This window comes from Brachyistius frenatus, unplaced genomic scaffold, assembly GCF_029030835.1.
Source record: "Brachyistius frenatus isolate BFR_SWC_R1_liver_20210118 unplaced genomic scaffold, ASM2903083v1 Contig_4, whole genome shotgun sequence".
In the NCBI taxonomy this organism is placed as follows: domain Eukaryota; kingdom Metazoa; phylum Chordata; class Actinopteri; family Embiotocidae; genus Brachyistius; species Brachyistius frenatus.
In genome coordinates, this window is record NW_027210603.1 from 2,067,918 (window position 1) to 2,086,166 (window position 18,249).

General features: G+C 42.9%; 2 protein-coding genes across 6 annotated transcripts; one reads left to right on the forward strand and one right to left on the reverse strand.

Moving 5' to 3' along the window:
- The first annotated feature begins 5,050 nt into the window (after positions 1–5,050).
- Positions 5,051–8,643, forward strand: LOC138627458 (uncharacterized). Of its 2 annotated transcripts, none has more exons than XM_069709789.1 (5): positions 5,051–5,126; positions 6,163–6,241; positions 6,966–7,114; positions 7,197–7,537; positions 7,637–8,643. In XM_069709789.1, exons 3-5 carry the CDS (start codon positions 7,003–7,005, stop codon positions 7,811–7,813), a joined length of 630 nt encoding a protein of 209 aa, XP_069565890.1. In that variant the 5' UTR covers positions 5,051–5,126; positions 6,163–6,241; positions 6,966–7,002; the 3' UTR covers positions 7,814–8,643. The 2 variants fall into 2 exon arrangements, with proteins under 2 accessions (XP_069565890.1, XP_069565897.1); XM_069709796.1 differs by having other exon boundaries at positions 6,986–7,114.
- Positions 8,644–8,665: 22 nt separating this feature from the next.
- Positions 8,666–17,232, reverse strand: nab2 (NGFI-A binding protein 2 (EGR1 binding protein 2)). Of its 4 annotated transcripts, XM_069709777.1 has the most exons (9): positions 16,894–17,229; positions 16,568–16,676; positions 15,378–16,300; positions 15,066–15,199; positions 13,729–13,780; positions 13,520–13,634; positions 13,167–13,352; positions 10,935–11,069; positions 8,666–9,611 (listed from the first exon to the last, which is right to left on the reverse strand). In XM_069709777.1, the coding sequence occupies exons 3-8, from the start codon at positions 16,287–16,289 to the stop codon at positions 10,978–10,980; spliced, it is 1,491 nt and encodes a 496-aa protein (XP_069565878.1). In that variant the 5' UTR covers positions 16,290–16,300; positions 16,568–16,676; positions 16,894–17,229; the 3' UTR covers positions 8,666–9,611; positions 10,935–10,977. The 4 variants fall into 4 exon arrangements, with proteins under 4 accessions (XP_069565878.1, XP_069565877.1, XP_069565861.1 ...); XM_069709776.1 differs by lacking the exon at positions 8,666–9,611 and having other exon boundaries at positions 9,726–11,069; positions 16,894–17,228; XM_069709760.1 differs by lacking the exons at positions 8,666–9,611; positions 10,935–11,069 and adding an exon at positions 12,507–13,023 and having other exon boundaries at positions 16,894–17,232.
- Between the last annotated feature and the right edge of the window lie 1,017 nt (positions 17,233–18,249).

An 18,249-nucleotide genomic window follows, 5' to 3' on the forward strand; every position in this document is an offset into this window, starting at 1 on the left:
CAACAACTGCAATCAAGCGTTTGTGATAACTTGCAATGAGTCTTTTCCAGCTGTGGAGGAATGTTGGCCCCCTCATCTTTACAGAGTTGTTGTAATTCAGCCACATTGGAGGGTTTTCCAGCACCAACCTCCTTTTTAAGGTCATGCCACAGCATCTCAATAGGATTCAGGTCAGGACTTTGACTAGGCCACTCCAAAGTCTTCATTTGGTTTTTCTTCAGCCATTCAGAGGTGGACTTGCTGGTGTGTTTTGGATCATTGTCCTGCTGCAGAACCAAGTTGGCTTCAGCTTGAGGTCACGAACAGACGGCCGGACATTCTCCTTCAGGATTTTTTAGTAGACAGTAGAATTCATGGTTCCATTTATCACAGCAAGTCTTCCAGGTCCTGAAGCAGCAAAACAGCCCCAGACCATCACACTACCACCACCATGTTTTACTGTTGGTATGAGGTTCTTTTTCTGAAATGCGGTGTTACTTTTACGCCAGATGTAACGGGACACACGCCTTCCAAAAAGTTCAACTTCTGTCTCGTCAGTCCACAGAGTATTTTCCCAAAAGTCTCCGGGATCATCAAGATGTTTTCTGGCAAAAATGAGACGAGCCTTAATGTTCTTTTTGCTCAGCGGTGGTTTTGGCCTTGGAGCTCTGCCATGCAGCCATTTCTGCCGAGTCTCTTTCTTCTGGTGGAGTCATGACCACTGACCTTAACTGAGGCAAGTGAGGCCTGCAGTTCTTTGGATGTTGTCGTGGGGTCTTTTGTGACCTCTCGGATGAGTTGTCGCTGCTCTCTCGGGGTAATTTTGGTCGGCCGGCCGCTCCTGGGAAGGTTCACCACTGTTCTGTGTTTTCTCCATTTGTGGATAATGGTTCTCACTGTGGTTCTCTGGAGTCCCAAAGCTTTAGAAATGGCTTTAGAACCTTTTCCAGACTGATAGATCTCAATTACTTTCTTTCTCATTTGTTCCTGAATTTCTTTGGCTCTCGGCATGATGTCTATCTTCTGAGGATCTTTTGGTCTACTCCACTTTGTCAGGCAGGTCCTATTGAAGTGATTTCTTGATTGAGAACAGGTGTGGCAGTAATCAGGCCTGGGTGTGGCTGGAGAAATTGAACTCAGGTGTGATAAACCACAGTTAAGTTATGGGAGGGGGCAAACACTTTTTCACACAGGGCCATGTGGGTTCGGATTTTTTTTCTCCCTTAATAATAAAAACCTTCATTTAAAAACTGCATTTTGTGTTTACTTGTGTTATCTTTGACAAATATTTAAATTTGTTTGATGATCTGAAACATTTAAGTGTGACAAACATGCAAAAAATTAAGAAATCAGGAAGGGGGCAAACACTTTTTCACACCACTGTATGTTTACTGACCATCAAAAATAAAGCTCTCTGATGCAATATCGAGCCCTCACAATGCACCAACAGAGAGCATGTTTGATGTGTTTAAATTTCCCTTGTTTAATGCCTTCATTAAAAATAGCATCTATGCAAATGTGAATCAATAAAAACAAAAGCATCATTAATACAGTATAACGAGGCATTTTTATAAATCCATAAATACATCATGAATAAGATGTGAGTATGCCGCTAAAGCACAGTTGGCAGTGACAAAAGTGTGTGTGTATGTATGTGTGTGTGTGTGTGTGTGTGTGTGTGTGTGTGTGTGTGTGTGTGTGTGTGTGTGTGTGTGTGTGTGTGTGTGTGTGTGTGTGTGTGTGTGTGTGTGTGTGTGTGTGTGTGTGTGTGTGTGTGTGTGTGTGTCTCTCACTATGTTGGAAACTTCTCTCTGCTCAGCTGGAGAATATGAGAATGTTACAATTATAAAACAAGATTGACAGGATGGATAGTGTTGCAGCGGCAGATGACAGTTCCTGGCCGCCTGCCTGGAAGTTATTCACAGCAAAGCCCCCCCCCCCTAACTCAACTCCACTCCACACACACACACACACACACACACACACACACACACACACACACACACACACACACACACACACACACACACACACACACACACACACACACACACACACTTCAGAGAGTCCCAGCTCGGGGATCAAGTGGTGGTAGAGGAAGGCTTCTGGTGTTCAGGGTGTGTCGGAGTGGAGGGGGGGTCAAGGTCAGAGCACACACATGGTGCAAACCAGCAAACACACAAGGTAGTGGTGGGGTGGTGGGGGTATAACGTTATAATGTACAGTAATTTTTAAGTTAAGATCTTCAGACGTGATAAAGAGCATCACACATGTCCTTGGAAACACGAGGAACTGTTAAAAATAGGAAGTCTGAAGGTTCCTTACGTTTGTCCAGTGGATCGTTTGAGGCCCAGTCAGCTTATTTCGTGTTTTTCTGTGTCAGTCTCTGTTTTAAGGTCTTCTCCTGCCTCGATTTAACGTCCAAAGGTTAAAAATAAATATATATATATTTTTTAATCCATGCACAGAAACAAATATGAAAATTAAAAAGTGTGGTTTCATGGGAATTATTTCAAGAAGTTTTTCTCAAAATTGTGAACTATTCCTTTAATCAGACAATTATCCAGTGAGAGAGACAGTAAACAGATCAGACAACACAAAAAGATGAAAACTCATTAAACAAACCAGCTGTTTCTGGCAAAAATGAGGCAACAACCCTGAAAGAAGGAGAACGACGAAGACATGACTCTCAGTGTAACAGAGATGATGAAGGTGACCTGACCCTCACACACACACACACACACACACACACACACACACACACACACACACACACACACACACACACACACACACACACACACACACACACACACACACACACACACACACACACACACACACACACACACAGAGTTACATAACCTGTCTGAGGCAGAGTTAGCTGTCACCCCTCGGAGATCACAAGGTGCTCGCTGACTGTAATCCCAGCTGTCAGGGGGTCGACTGTGAGGGCAGAACCGGCTGCTCCTCCCAACTGGACGCTTGGCACGCAAAGTAGTCAGTCGGCTGCTTATCGGACTCCTCTGCTTTAATGTTGTTCTATTTTTAAACCAATATCAGCCATGTTCAGCACATGACAAGCACACACACACACACACACACACACACACACACACACACACACACACACACACACACACACACACACACACACACACACACACACACACACACACACACACACACACACACACACACACACACACACAACAGACTCCCTGGGGAAACATAAACACGACACATTGATGAGACATTCATAGCACCCAGTGGGTCAAAATGTAATGACTATGATGATGTCTTGACTTATATTCTAGAGCCGAAATCAGTTCAAAATTGTCCAATATTTTGGTGTTAAATCAAACAGAGATTCCCATCAACCTCAGATTTACAGCCATGTGTAAAGGTACAAGCACGACAAGCAAACGCACCTTCAAATCCTTCAAGTTAGAGTTACGTGCCGATGATTAGAACTTTTTAAGGCGTCTATTGAAGTGTGTGGTGTCTTCATACCAAGATCTAAACAGCTCTCTGAGGCCCTCAGAAAAAAAGAAGGATGTGTCTGACAAAGGGTTTAAAATTTTTGACATCTATTATTCCCCTGTAAGAAAATGTAAATGGTGTAAACTTCAGATGAGCGCTAGTTTTGTCCAACAAATTCAGCCCAAGAGTAGATTGTCTGTCCTGGTTTAATTCTGTGTGCCTATTTTAAGTTAAGTCTGTTCTCTGTGTCTCTCAGTTCACCCACCAGAGGTCCCCTGTGTGTCTCATCCTGTCTCTCCCTCCTTGTCTTGGTCTGCTTCCTGTCACACCCTCCACACCTGCTTTCAGTTCCCTGATCGAGCCACTTGTCAATCACCCATGCCGGTACTTATAGTTCTGGTCAGCCACTGCTTCCCTGCAGGACTATAAAGTCAAAGTCATCATGTCATCCTCATGGTTTGGACTTTTTTAGTTGGAGATAAAGTTTTAGCTGAATTTCAGGAGCAGGACCACGCCTCAACCACTCCCCCACTTCCGGCCACACTCCTATAAATATCCACCCACTCCAAACCTCGGCCCGTTCACGTTTTCCGCATCCCACCCTCCCTCCCTCTTGTTAAACCGTTTCACTTATGGTTATCATTTTTCACAGCCTTTATCCTTCCGTCCCACATGGAGATCTCGGGGATCTGAAAGGCCCGGGAGCCGCAGTGGATCCTCAACTAAGCCTTCCCCCAAACTGTGAAACTCTCATCCTGGCTTAATCTCCCTCAATCAATGAAGGTTCGCCCTCGGCCGAGGCGGGGTCCTAGCTAGTGAACTGAACTTTATATGTCCTTATTCTTATTTTCATTTGTGTGGACTTTGTGTTTTCCCATCATCAGCTCTTCCTTCTGGTCAATTTATGACTGTTTGATGCAAAACGAAGTCTTCAAGAGCACCAATAAGTCCTCACAGGATCTGTTGATATTTTGTGTTGTGTTTGTAGCTTGTTCTGCTGTTCTTAACACAGCTGTGTGCATTATAATACATATTTCTCAATATTTTAGTGTCCATGACTATTAAAAATGGTCCCAAAAAAATCTAATGAAAACTACTAGAGGTTTTTACAAAGGTTTTATGAAAGTGATCAACATTATTGGTTTATTAGGCAATGATTTGGTGTAAAATTCAGATACAGTTTGGATAACAGGGAAAAAAAGAAAAAAAAAGAAAATTAAAATGCTTTCTGGGGTTTTAACCACCTTAGGTTAATGAAGGGGTTAATGAGAATCATTAAGCCACAAAATAAAAATAACAGAACAAAGCTGATAAAAAAATATATAAAAAGTGCAAAATCCAAATTTAAACCGACTTTTTTTTTCACTCTCTGTTCATGTTTTCCTTTTTTTTGTCTCATTTGTACGAGACAGTTTTTCAATGTAAAGGTTTTTGGTTTTTTTTTTTTTTTTTTGCTTCCGGTTGCATCCACGCAACAGGTTTTTTCTTTTACTTTGAAGGCAGCCTCGTTGAACAGGAAATGATGTATTGGCATGTTTACCCGGGTTTAGACGCAGTGAACTCGTGTTTTTAACATTAGTGACGTCAGGCGGATCTAGTTTTCCAGTCCAGCCATCATTATCTGTGTCTCCACTTCCTGCTGGGAACAGCCGATCACTTTCACTGTAAGTAAACTTTATTCTTTAATCTTTATCCAAAAGAGAAAAGTAGCGTCACGTGATTTACGTGTCACAGCTGTAAAACGAGCAGAAAAAAGAAGGAGCTGTTGTTTGAGGTCGTGTTTACTCCAGAGAAAACTGATCAACAATTTCTTCACTTGTATAATCAGAGCAAGTTACACAGTTATGGAGCTTTTTCAGATGTCTCTGTTCTGGCTGCAGGAGCCTCGTGTTGACATGTTCATGACTAAAAGAGGGAAGAGAAGGAAAGCCTGTGTAGAGCACAAAAATATGGCATTAAGGGATGAAATGACTACAAATAAACCAAACTCATTCAGTTTAATGTTGTGACTCTGAGAGAGGACATGTTTGAGTTTCCAGTCAAACTGTTGCTGGCTCAGAGGATATCTTTTTATGTTCATAATAAACAGCTTCAAGGTACTACTTCCCCAATATGCTTATCAGTAAACCATTTACAAACAACATCTGAGGGGGTGCAGCAGCGGTCAAATATCATAAACGACTTCCTGCAGGACACAAACTGTCCTTCTCCAATGCATCATTTGCTTATAGGACTCGGTCACAGCAGCAAAAACATCCCTGAGGGACTTTTTATTATTTTTTTATAAAAGAAAATCTTGTTTCCTTTCATGACGCTCGTGTTGCCCTGCAAGTTCTAACAAATAAACTGGAATTTAAACAGACATGTTTCTCCTTTTCTGAGCCAAACAGCTAATCAGCATTATGTGCATTATTATGATTTACATAAAAAAAAAAAAAAAAAAAAAAAAAAAGCAGCTGGAATCCTTCCTCTTTATGTTGATGCTAAAAGGTGCTGTTCATGTAACAGATAAATGTTGTTCCTTTTTTTAAATAAAGGAGTTTCACTTCCCTGTTTTCTAGAGCTACTTCCTTATGTTTAACAGTTCCAAAAGCATTTGTATGATTTAAGGAACAGATTTCAGTCCTAAACATGCTGTAGACTGTTTGTGGGCTTTATTTCTGATTTAAATACAGAGACGTGTCTGATTTCTTTCGACAGGAGAAATCTCTGAATCCAGCTTTTTGTGAGGGATGACGAGGAGTCCTGAGCTCTTGGAATGCAGTCGACCTTACGAGAGGTAAATGAATCACTAATAACAGGCAAGATGCAGCATTGCTGAAGAATACATTTTCCAGAGAGTCAGAAATGAGCACATTAGAGTTTTACCAATGGGTCCTGGTTGTATATCCGTTGGTTCATAACATGTGGTCATCTGTCTCATTACATTACATTACATTTCATTTATCTGACGCTTTTATCCAAAGCGACTTACAATAAGTGCATTTCAACCAAGAGGGTACAAAACCAGAACAAGAATCAAGAAAATACAATTTCTTCAAGAAAGCCAAACTACAACGTACAAGTGTCTCCCAATAGTTTCTGTCGGCATCAAACAAACTTTTAGAAAAACAAAAAAAAACATAGAGAAGTAATTTTGCAGGGCGTTAACTGGAACTTGTTTTCAGATGTGTTCAACATGTTCTGCCACTCTTTCTTGAGTTATAATTCATTTCTGTGAAGGGTGGCCTGTGTCATTTCATAGAGGTATGTGTAGGAGTGAAATATCTTGACTATCAGGATGTGGACACAGATTTGTAAATGATGTATATTCTGTGACTTTTCATCCAGCGATATCAGCAGGTCCAAATATCAACTTGCTGTTAACATTAGCATTTTAGCTCAAAGCACAGCTGTTGCAAATAGGAGCTAAAAAAAAGAAAAGAAATCCTGCTAGCATTGTTTTTAGACTGGTTTTATTACTAATTTTCCTCTTTAGTTATTCATAACTGTGCACTGTACAGCTCATATTTCCTGGCTGCAGATCCCTGAGCTGCAGAGATGGAGGAAGCGTACGCTGAACTTTACCAGCAGTTTCTCAGCCTGAGGTCTCTTTGCCTGAGACAGGCGGCTCTGTTGCATCAGCTCACAACAGCCCTGCAGAAACAGCAAGGTTTGCATGTGAACTCATTCTACTACTGACAAACAGTGTGTCAGCGATCATACTTTTAACTCATTGAATCATCTGTCTGCAGGTGTTCCCAACGGAGAAGTGAGTGAAATGACGTCCGTCCCTGTCCAGCGCTCCTGTGAAATCTCCGCGTATCACCACGAATGGCCTCAACCACGAACAGAAACCCCCGCAGCGCAGCGTGGCGTCGAGCGTCTCCCCAGAAACATGGGGACTTTCTCTGATCTCCTGGCTGAAGATATGTCTAAACTCTGTGTGGAAATGCCCAGCAGGAGAACGGAGGAGGTGAAGGCGGAGGAGAAAGCCCTGTTCTTGTTCGCCTTTGACCCGTTGACGTGCCATGGAGCCTCTAACGATGAATCCCCAGATCATGTCGATGGAGGCCGGACTCTGTGCACTGTGATGGTAAGTGTCTTCCTCGCAGCGGCTGCCGGTGCTCCGCTCTGTCCCTGTTTTATATTTTTTAATTTGTTTTTTTACTCTTCTTCTGCATGTTTGCGTCAGACGCCTTTGACAGACGGCTGCTCTGCGGCCGGCGGCCTCTTCAGCCGGTCCGACGAGCCGCTGATGTCCGACGTGGCGCTGCAGTCTCATGTTTGTGAGTTCTGCCAAGCGGTTTTCCCCGGAGACTCGACCACCGGAGGAGAGTTCCTGAGACATCTCTACACACACGTCACCTAGCCGGAATCCATCCCTCTTTTCACTCAGGTCACTCAGTTAAACCCAGAGAGGTTAAACCGGATCACAGGAAACAGCACTGACATGTTTTGGCTGTGGATGAACTCTGATGCTCACATCTGATGGGTAGAGATCGATTTCCTAGTTTTGTCTGTGTGGAAAAGTATTTTTGTTTTTTTTAGCTTTATGGTATTATTATTATTATTATTATTATTATTGCACTTTTACAGTAGGAATGTCTACTTTTGACAGGTTTTGACATCTCCATCATAACAGATGGAGATGAACACATTTAATTTGTGGTGATCGGAGCAGAATCAGCAGAATTACAAGAATAATCGTTGCTTATTCTGGGAAATTCAGACTTTTCTTTAGCAGTTTTTATCGGGATCAAAACTGTAAACATACTCTAAAATCTACTGCAAAGATGTTGACGGTTACTGGTTATGAAATTGTGGAAACTGGTTTAGTCCCTAACCAGTAAATATTAAACCTTGTTGTAAATCAAATTTCTTTGTATTGGATTAAGATGCAAATTTCCAAATATTTATTTTTGAATGTATGCTATAAATAAATGTTCAACACAGACAATCGTTTTCAGGCTCGGCCAAAAAAATAAATAAAAAATTCACAAGATCTAATTTAGATTTTTAGTGAAAATATTTCCTTTTTTTTGTTTTTGAATTTGCACACAAACTTTATACAGTATTTAGTATTAACATGTTCTTATAATGGAGAATTTTTATTTGGATGATCCTAAAAATATTGAAAAGATTTGAATGCAGATAATTCGAATTCCTACTTTCACTATTATTTACTGTTTATAGTCAGATCATCTGTCTGCTGCTCGGCTCCGTGCCACCGAGGGACGAGCCTGGGCTCAGAATAGATGAAGATTTAACTCCCTAATTAGTGGTGCTGACAGCTGATGGACGGCGGCTTCTCTCATCTGTTGCCACGTTGACTGTTGCTCTCATAATCGCGGTTAAGAACACCAACTTGGATATAATTGCACTTATGTAATCAAAGGTTAAAGGCACATTTCTTTCACATTAACATCTTTATAAACATCTGACCGGGCTTCTCTGGACCAGTTCTGTGGAGGGAAGTGTAATTCAGTAAGAAAACTTAAGAGTCTGTAGCTGTACTTTGAGCTAATGTCAGCATGCTAACATGCTCACAGTGACAGTGATAGCCATGTTCGTCTTATGCTGTCTTCCAAACAACATACTTCCCACCAACAAACAGTGCTCTTACAAGTCAAGACTCGTACTTGTGTAGTGCAGGAATTTTGACAAGAGTAGTTTCAATCTGCAATTTCTGCACTGACTTGAAATGACCTTTGCATGTGAACACATCACCCGCCAAAATATGTGCAGCTTTAATTATTTTACTCAGAGATTAACGTGTTTTTTTATTTCTATACTCAACCGACCAAACCGACCGACCGACCGATCGACCGACCATCTCTAGAGTGATGCTTGAATTCCACTTCTCAAAAACATTGTGCTAAACCTTCTGATTTTATGTCACTTGCAGAGTATCTGCGATGACAAACTGAAGATCCGCTCTTCTTCTAAAGCCCCGAGTCTGAATTCCTTTGGGGGTTTCTGTCTTCTGCGTTGTGTGTCTTCACGTTCTCTGGTGTCTGTGTGCATGACAGCTGATGACATCACTGGTACAGGGGAGTCATGCCAGCATGGAGGCTTTGATGCAAAGCGTCAGTGCAACAAACAGGACGACAGCAGAGGTGTTGCTGGCTGTGTGACGCAGCTCCTGCAGCCTCTTCCACACATCAGCGCTGCCAAGAAAGAAAAAAAGATTCTGTGTGGAAAACAATGCGACATGCTGTGGCTTTAATCTGTAAAATAACATTTATTGAGATGTAACAAAATAAATAATCTGATTTGCAACATAATAAACTGAGGAGGTTAATTGATGCATCTACTAACATCAAATGGGGGCCAAATAGACAGGAGCTGCTGTATCAAAAGTCAAGCACCAAGAGATTTCTTTGTGTAAAACTTCTGCAGGTGTTACTGTTTATTTTTCTAGAGCTTAGAAACTAAAGAGAAAATCCTACTAATGTCTCAAAGGACAATCGAACTGGTGCGCTGTTGTTAATCCAAGAGAAATGTCATCCTAAAAACAAACCGCCATGTTGAAAGCTCTCAAATCCCGTCAAAAATCAACAATAATCATCACATTTTCTGAAAATAATGTGGTAAATGTGTTTTTTTTTTTTTTTTTACAATTATACATTTTGTAACTTGAATGCAGGTTTCTGAAAGGCTGTTCAGTTATTGCACAACATTAAACTGTAGATATGAAGGAGGAGCGGCTGAGCATCTTATAGCGCAAGACACCGTAGTCAACCCAGAAACTCAACTTCACTGCAAAACACCAATGTTTCTAATTTCAGGCCCCTCGGCTCAGAACAAGTGTTCGAAGTACATTTTCACATATTTAAAAGACATTTAAATGCCTCAAACAGAAGCCTGAAACGTTATCCTGTATAACAAATAGTGCAACAGAAAGATGTGAGCGAAAAGATGATGAAGACTGTTTGGTACCTCATTGACCTCAGAGGACAGAAGGCCTCTGACCCTGATACTGTTTGTGTGCACGTTCTGAGAAATCAAGACCAACACAATCTGAAAATGACTCTTGTAATACTTGAAATTATCTCTACTTAAAACACATTTCGTCTGTTGAGTGGCAGCCCGTTGCTCAGTGCGGAGGAACCTCGGAGAGTCAGTTTCCAAAGTTGCAGTGCCCCCTGCTGTGTCGAGACCGTCTCATCTGAAGCAGGGGGGTCTTCCAACACGCGGCAACAAAATACAACGAAATCCTTCAGGTGTTTCATTTCTTTTCTTCTCTATCTGCTGAAATCTGCAGGACGTGTGTTCACCCCCCCCCTCCCAAAAAAAAGGGTTTCTCCTTGGATGTATTTACTGAATATAAAATTAAAACAACACTTTGAACTTAATTCACAACTCGATGGTTCAGAAGTCGCTGCAGGTTTATGATGTCAGTCGCTGGTAAAGTTTCACATTTACTGTTTTGATTTTGTCATCAGAGTCGTCTCTCCGTCGGTGACGTGGTCTGTGTTGAAGACTCTGACCTGAGTTCATTTGCACAAGTTCCTTATTAATCCTTGCAGGGTTTCATTTCCCCCGGTGGTTGGACTCGTCTTTGGTGACACAAGGGCTACTGCTCCTGCACGCTGTTATCTGCCGCTCCACCTTAATGTCATGGTCTGTGGAGAGACGTACATTTTAGAGTGAGACCTCACAGGAAAATTAAATTCGGTGTCACTAAAAAGAACAAACGCGATCTGAAAGCAATTCCAGACTGAAGAGAGTCGATTTTACAGCATGAGTGGATTTATTTAAGATGTCGGTAACACCATGAAATCAACTAATTTTAGTCCTGCGAAGGCAAAATTAAAAGTATAAAACTTTACAGTAACAGGACGGACTGTTATTGTACTGAAATACAGGATAAATATCAGTTCAGAGGCGCAGCAATCAAGATGCAACTAGTGTTTGAAGACTTCTGAAGATTAGTTTGGGGAATTCAGCCTGAAACTATCCCACATGGAGTGAAGTCATCGTGGTTTCTATGACCAACCCAAGCTGTTGAATAACAAACTGTCTCCAGTGTTATGGAGTTTATTTTGGCTGGTGATAAGACAGTGATGGAGTCAGAAAATCAAGTGAGCAAGACAGAAAATAAATCACACAAAAGTTTGTATTGAAAGAGTTACACACTGACGGCCATCGTCAGATCGGTGAATAAACAACTTGTAGATGACTTTGTGTACTCGTCTCGATATTGGAGGTTCAAAAGTGTTTCTTCTGTGTTTATGAGTCAAAAAATAATTAATTTATTGACTAATACGTTTTTTTTATTTGCTCCTTTAACACCTCTGTGTCCATGTGTTTCAACAACAATGAATTAACAGCATATCTTCAGTAAAGTACACATGTAGGCAGAAATACAAGTGGTTAGATTCATCAGATAAAATATATGTGACGTGATAAAGGAAAGATGAGTTCTGGTAGAAAAACAGTGACGTTGACAGGAAGTGAGGGAAAGTTCTGATTAATGAGAGGCGAGCAGGAAACTTGGATGAAAGAGAGATAAAGAAGAAATAAAAAGACATGACAAAGTGAGGGAGATTGACGCCAGAGATGAAACATATGTCTTTTTTTTTTTGGTTATTTCCGCAGTCTTGTTGGTAGAAGGAGAAGATGTAGAAAAAAAAAGACTGTGCCATTTCCCTGCCCACCGGTTTTATTTTTGTACACTGTCGCTTGGTGAGTCAATGCAACGCCCCTCCAATTACCTCCCACTCCTTCGCCCCCACGCCCCATCCATCCCGCCCTTCAGCCCACGCACCTAACACACTCTGACGTCAGCCGCTGCTGAAGGAGGGGGGTCCGATTCTGCCGCCCACAGAGTACTTCCTCTCTTCCCCTCCCCTCCCCTCCCCTCCCCCTCCCCGCCCCCTCATGTCTTTGCTTGGCTTCCTTCTCCTCGCTTCATCTCTTCAACTGGCTCGAACGACTAACTCGTCCAGATCACTTTTTTTTTTTTCCCTCTCTTTCTTATTTGCGAGAAGCTGTGATGCATCAGACGAGCGCTACAGTAGCAGAGTATTAAAGAAGTGCTATAACAGTGTAACACCCCCCCCCCTCCTCCTCTTTCCTCTTTCCTATACCCTCCTTCTCTCACTCTTTTTCCTCTTCATATATCGCTCTCCACCTCCCTCTGTTTCCCCCCCATGCTAACTTCTATCCTCTCTAATTTACAGTCTGGTGGAGTTCGGCTGTGGATGGTGGGAGGCGTCACCTCAGAGAGATTGTGACTCACGAGGGTTCAAACTGCAGAGCTATAAAATATTCATTGTTAGGAGAGGTTAGGGAGTCTCTGTCTGTCATTTCAATTCAACCCCAACATCATCTCACTCCTTTTAAATTCTCGGTCCGATTCCAGCTTCAAGCAGTAGTTTGACATTTTAGGGAAATATGCTTATTTTACATCCTGGCAGAGACTTCCTGGACAGATTGATACCACTCTCACGCCTCTACAATGAATATGAATGAATAAATAGCCCTTTTGGACGCTACCCTTTCCTCTCTTTGAACTAAGCTGAACTACCTGCTGCATATTTACCACAAAGACTTGAGTAGCATTGTCGTAACATCCTGCAAGAAAATGAAAATTTAAGCGTATTTTACAGACTTTTCCTTTAACCCGCACAGAGACAGGCAAACATCACAAAATATGCTTTTATTCTGTGACCATTATTAAGCACATAATACTGGTGAGTCATTGTTTGAAAAGTCACCTGTGGAGTGAGTCCCGTCTGACCCTAGGCTGATCTTTCCCGCCCGATCATGTGACACCATCCGAGCCAATCGCAGCCCCTCGTCCATTAGAGTTTGCTGTATGAGATGGCGGCTCCAGTTGGCGGGGTTGGAGGTGTCGCCGTGGGGACGGGGGGACGGAGACTGGTTGCACTGAGAGCCCATGTCTGCCGGGACAGACAGATCTAAGTTTAAATTCTAATTACATACAGAAACAGGCAGCGAGAATGTGCGGAGTCGAAGACGAAGACACTTTTAGAGCTCAGTGCAAAATAACTTTTTATTACTTTGAAATTTGAATCCTATTTTTATTATAACAATCTGAAGTTTTTACCATGTGATACACTGTCCAGGCTTTCTGCAGATAAGCTGTCTTCATCCGCCCTCTGGGCGAAGCCCTCGGGCCCCTCAACGATGAGAAGTGATGACACACTCTCAGGTACGATCACCTGAAATCCGTCATACAAGCACACAGTCGGGTCAGTGCTAACGTCCCACTTCCAATGACTGACGAGTGTCCTGAACTTTGGCCTGAAGACTCACCTCGTGTCTCGCTCTCTTCTGGGACAGGACGCTGCTCTCATCTGCATTCGATCTGCAGGAGGAAAACAGTTGATGCAGCTGAGTGTGAAAGTTTGTTCTTGACCTCGGAAACAGTATTTTCACAAAATGGAAAAATATGAAGGCGCAGGGTCAGAAGAAGACCTGGAGGAGTAGATTAAAAGCCGGCGAATGGGAGTCTGGCTTCTGTCGGACGACTGCTCGATTTGCTCTGATTATAGTCTGGTAACCCTGTTGGCATCAAGGTTTGCTCAGCCAATCAGCGACCAGCGGCTCACGTTAAAGTCAAGTATTTGTTTTCCAGATGTAGTTGCAGCTTGTGGTAGAGTTTTAGCACGATGTTTAGTTAAAGGCTGCTCCAGTAGTTTCAAAAGTAACCCGAGGTATTGGGATGGAAATGATTCACTATGTAGTCAGAACTGTATTTTCACACGATGAATTTAGGTGAATGAACCTTTGTGTTGTCAAATCAAGTCGATGTATTTGCACAACAGACAGAGAAGTCAGTCGCACTGAATACAACTTTTATTCAACTTGAACATAATTTTAACTTATTTACCTAAACTAATTTACCATAAAATTATATATTTATCAGAATTAAATATATGAATGTGCTTGAATTTGGCAATGAGCATAAGGTGAACTTTTGCCTCAACATTCACATATGTAGTGTGATTTTTAAAATCTTAATAATAATAAAAAATTCAATTATGTCTGGAATTAAGATGCTAGTGACAGGGACATTTGAAATCCAATCTAATATATTCAGATCATGAAAATCTGATCGATTCATTTATGGATTGAGCTTTATTGTTATTGTTCTGTTACTGAAACATTCTCAGGAGCATTTTGTTCAAAACAATTCTGATGTTTACCTCGATTAGGGATCCCTGAAAATGTTTTTTTTTTCTCTCTCTCGCAGGTTAATGATTACAGAGAGTATTTCTGTTTGTCAGTGTGGCACCAAAGTTATCTTATTAAACTAACACTTCAGAGTTCACAGTTTAATTCCCACTGTGATCTGAACCAGGTTCATTCTCAAAATGAACCCACTGGTGGGCAGATGACTCATGTGAACCACCTGTTAAATGTGGAACACGTGAAATAGAAAGCCATTCATTCACATTTATTCCACATGCGGCTTGATGTGGCGTTGCTCTGATTGCTATGGAGGATCCAGATGTTGGATTTTTCTGAAGTTAATTATGTAACCGTTTAAAAAGCTCTTTTTCTTCTTGAAACCGAGGCACTGTAAAGACACGGCAAGTGTGAGCTGCGTTGGTCATTGGCTGCTGGTGAACGGATCACTCCTCCCTTACCTTGCGTGCTTCAGTGTGGAGGTGTAGGCACATTTTCTCGCCACCTGCCGAGCCAGAGAAAAGAGCTCCACCCGTCTCAGCAGCAGGGCATTGTCGCGTATGCAAAACTGGGCTGCAGCTTCGTTGATGATCAACTGGAAGAGGAAACACACTGACTGAAGGAGGGGTGGACGCTGAGATACCAACTGATGATTAGAGCTGCCTTATGGTTTATAATCTGAACTTCCCTTTACCAACAGCTCATTGTAGCTATGAAGCATGATGTGATGCATTCAAACACTTCATCTCAGCTCTGCAATGTGATGCTTTTACCTCATGATGTGTGAGCTGCTTGCCTTCTCTCCTCTTGGAGTCGAAGCGTCCGTATATGAGGCTGTACTTTCGGATCTCCTCTTCCTTGTTCACGTCCTGGGACCCCATCCTGAAGATGTGCCCCACAGTCTTTGCCATCTTCTTGTTCATCCTCAGCAACGTCTTCACCTCTGCGGGATCCGACCTGGGCAGGGTCCGCAGGTGCCGGTCCACGCTCTCCACCACCGCCCTGGCCGTCTCCCCGTCCAGCTGTCCTCCGGGCCAGGCCGACAGAGCTCCCGGGGAGAAGGATGCGGAGGGGCTCGGAGATGTGGAGGGACCGGGAGGACATGTTGGCAGCAGAGGCGGGCTGGGCGGATCTTCTTCTGCTCCAGATGCAGAAGCTAGGTTGCAGTTCCCGTCAGGCTCTTGGCTGAGCCAGTGTGGGTCCATGGGGGACAATTTTTCCCTGTAATGTGTGTCTGGTGGCTGCGGTGAGGCCTGGGAGCAGGGGCTTCTTGGACTCCCACTGTGCATTGGAGTAAGACACACTCGATCCTCTCTCTCACAGGGGGACCCAGGCTGCCCGTTACTCACAGACTTTCTGGGCCCGCCGGCCGACCCACTTGTGCCCGTCCCGTCCACTTTGAAGAGTGGGATGCCCCCGAGAGGAACATTAGCAACAGGCTGGCTGAAAAGGGCAGGGTTCGCCGCCCAGTCTCGGAGGGCCTTTTGCAGCCTACGCACATGCAGTGGCTTGGTGGCCATGCCAACTAGTGCCATGATCTCCAGGAACTCCTCCTCCGCTGCCTCGCAGAGCTGTTGCACGTCGTCACCACCCTGCTGGATAAAGGTTTCATAGTAGGCCAGCAGGTTGGCTCTCTGCAGCACCCGATAGAGCTGCAGCTCCCCAAGTGTGCGTGGCAGAGACATGGCACACAGAGCTGGAAAGTTCAGGCAGAAGAAAGAAACACGTGAACCAGGTGGAGAAACCCTGGAAAAGTTATTCATTTCCATAAAGACTTGGCCATCTGGACCACACCTAGTCAACCTGTTCCCAAATGCTTCAGTCTTGTTGAAAAATTCATAAAAACTGATGAATAGCCAATAGAAAGTTTGTGCATGCTTTTGCAGCAGAATACAGATTTTGTCCTGTCTTTATGCAAGCCCTACATTAAATGGAAGAATAAAGCTAAATGGAGCTTCCTTACCTTCGTCAGGTCAGGCAGATGTGTAGATGTGTAGAGAAGGAAGCGGCGTGATTACGCAGAGGAGTCTCTCCAATCACCGATGTCACGGGTCGCTACTCCCGGAGTGAAACTGATGAGGAAATTTGAAAAAAACAACAACTAAATTTCACTTGACGGAACCACGTTTCATTTACGCGGCACTAAACTAGAAACACTTGGATCACTGGCTCCAGTTCAAATAAAACCATCGAGTGGAGGCAACTATTCCTGAGCCAGATGTTAGAGGCGGAACACCCTGCTCTAAGACACATCGCTGCTATTATCCAATTCGTTTCTTACCCTCTTACCTATTGCCGACAGCTTCCCCGGCGCAGATTGGCGTAGTAAATCCCCTTTGCGTATCGTACCTCGTCTGAAATCACTGGCAGAAATCCTCCTCCGGCGCACCGTATTGGTTGCTGGCTGCCTTTTTGCTGTCTGTGTGGGCTGGAGAATGACGGGGGCGGACTGCAGCACGCCATCTGACCGAAAAAGAGCCTTCCTCTCCCGGTAGAGAGGCGGCTTTCAAATTGGAGATGTGGGTGGTGGTGGTGGGGGCTTGAAATTAACCCTCTGTATCTTCAAGATTAGTCCTTTATGCAGAGGCTAAAGGCGGGTTGGGGGGCGTGGGGGGTTCCCCGAGTTTTACCATGACAAAGACCCCCAGACATGTAGTCATCACACCAATAAACCTACATGTATATAGAGAACAATGAACAGATGTGACAGATGTGGATTTTCCTTACAGTGTTTTTTTTTGTGTTTCTTTTTATGTGGGAGGTGGATGATCGTAAATTATTCTGAGAGGACAGGTGAAACTCCAGCACGTTTTAAATACTGGTATTATATTTATTTGCCGATTTAAAGGGCCAATGCACACAAATAAGGTTAAAATCACCAACAACACTGAAGTTCATGTTGCTATAGGCCTACTAAACTCAAACCTGCTATCATCTGTTAGTCTCTGGCCATTCCTACACATCCAGGATCAGCATCTGCAAACCTTTTTGAGTTGTTTTCATTGTGTCTCTTGCAGGGGTTGCATGTAGGCTAAATGCTACCTATTATTCACTCCCGGCTCTATTGTAGGCTGTTTCAGGGTTTCCAGTTTCAGAAACAACAAAACACAATAATAGCCCTCCATCATCATCCTGTTGAATGTGCTGCATCCTAAAAACAGATACCATGCACTTTGTATACTTTATCACAATATACAGAAGCATCTACTGTGTTTTTATTTGTTGTGGGTTTTCTCACTTCATGGCCAGGAGCATGTGGACACTTGGAAACTGCACAAACAAGTGGGCGGATTTCCATAAAGTGGGACACCGCCTAACGTGGGACATTTGACGTAGGTCTTCCTGAAACAAATGAATGTAAATAAAACTAAGGCTTACGTGGATTAACGTGCAGCTATCCTCAAACAGGAAGCACACGTGTGAAGACCACCCATAGGTCACAGTTTTTAAACAAAATTATTGTTAAGCATATCAGTTTCTTACAAATATATGTTTATGATCTTTGTTCCTCAAAGGCTATTATATCATTGTGTAAAAATAAAATAATTAAAAAAAAAAAAAATCAATTTTTGTTATTTTAATTAAAATGTTCTATTGTCCTACTTTAGGAAATATGGCTTTAAAAAGTGGGACGGTATGATTTTC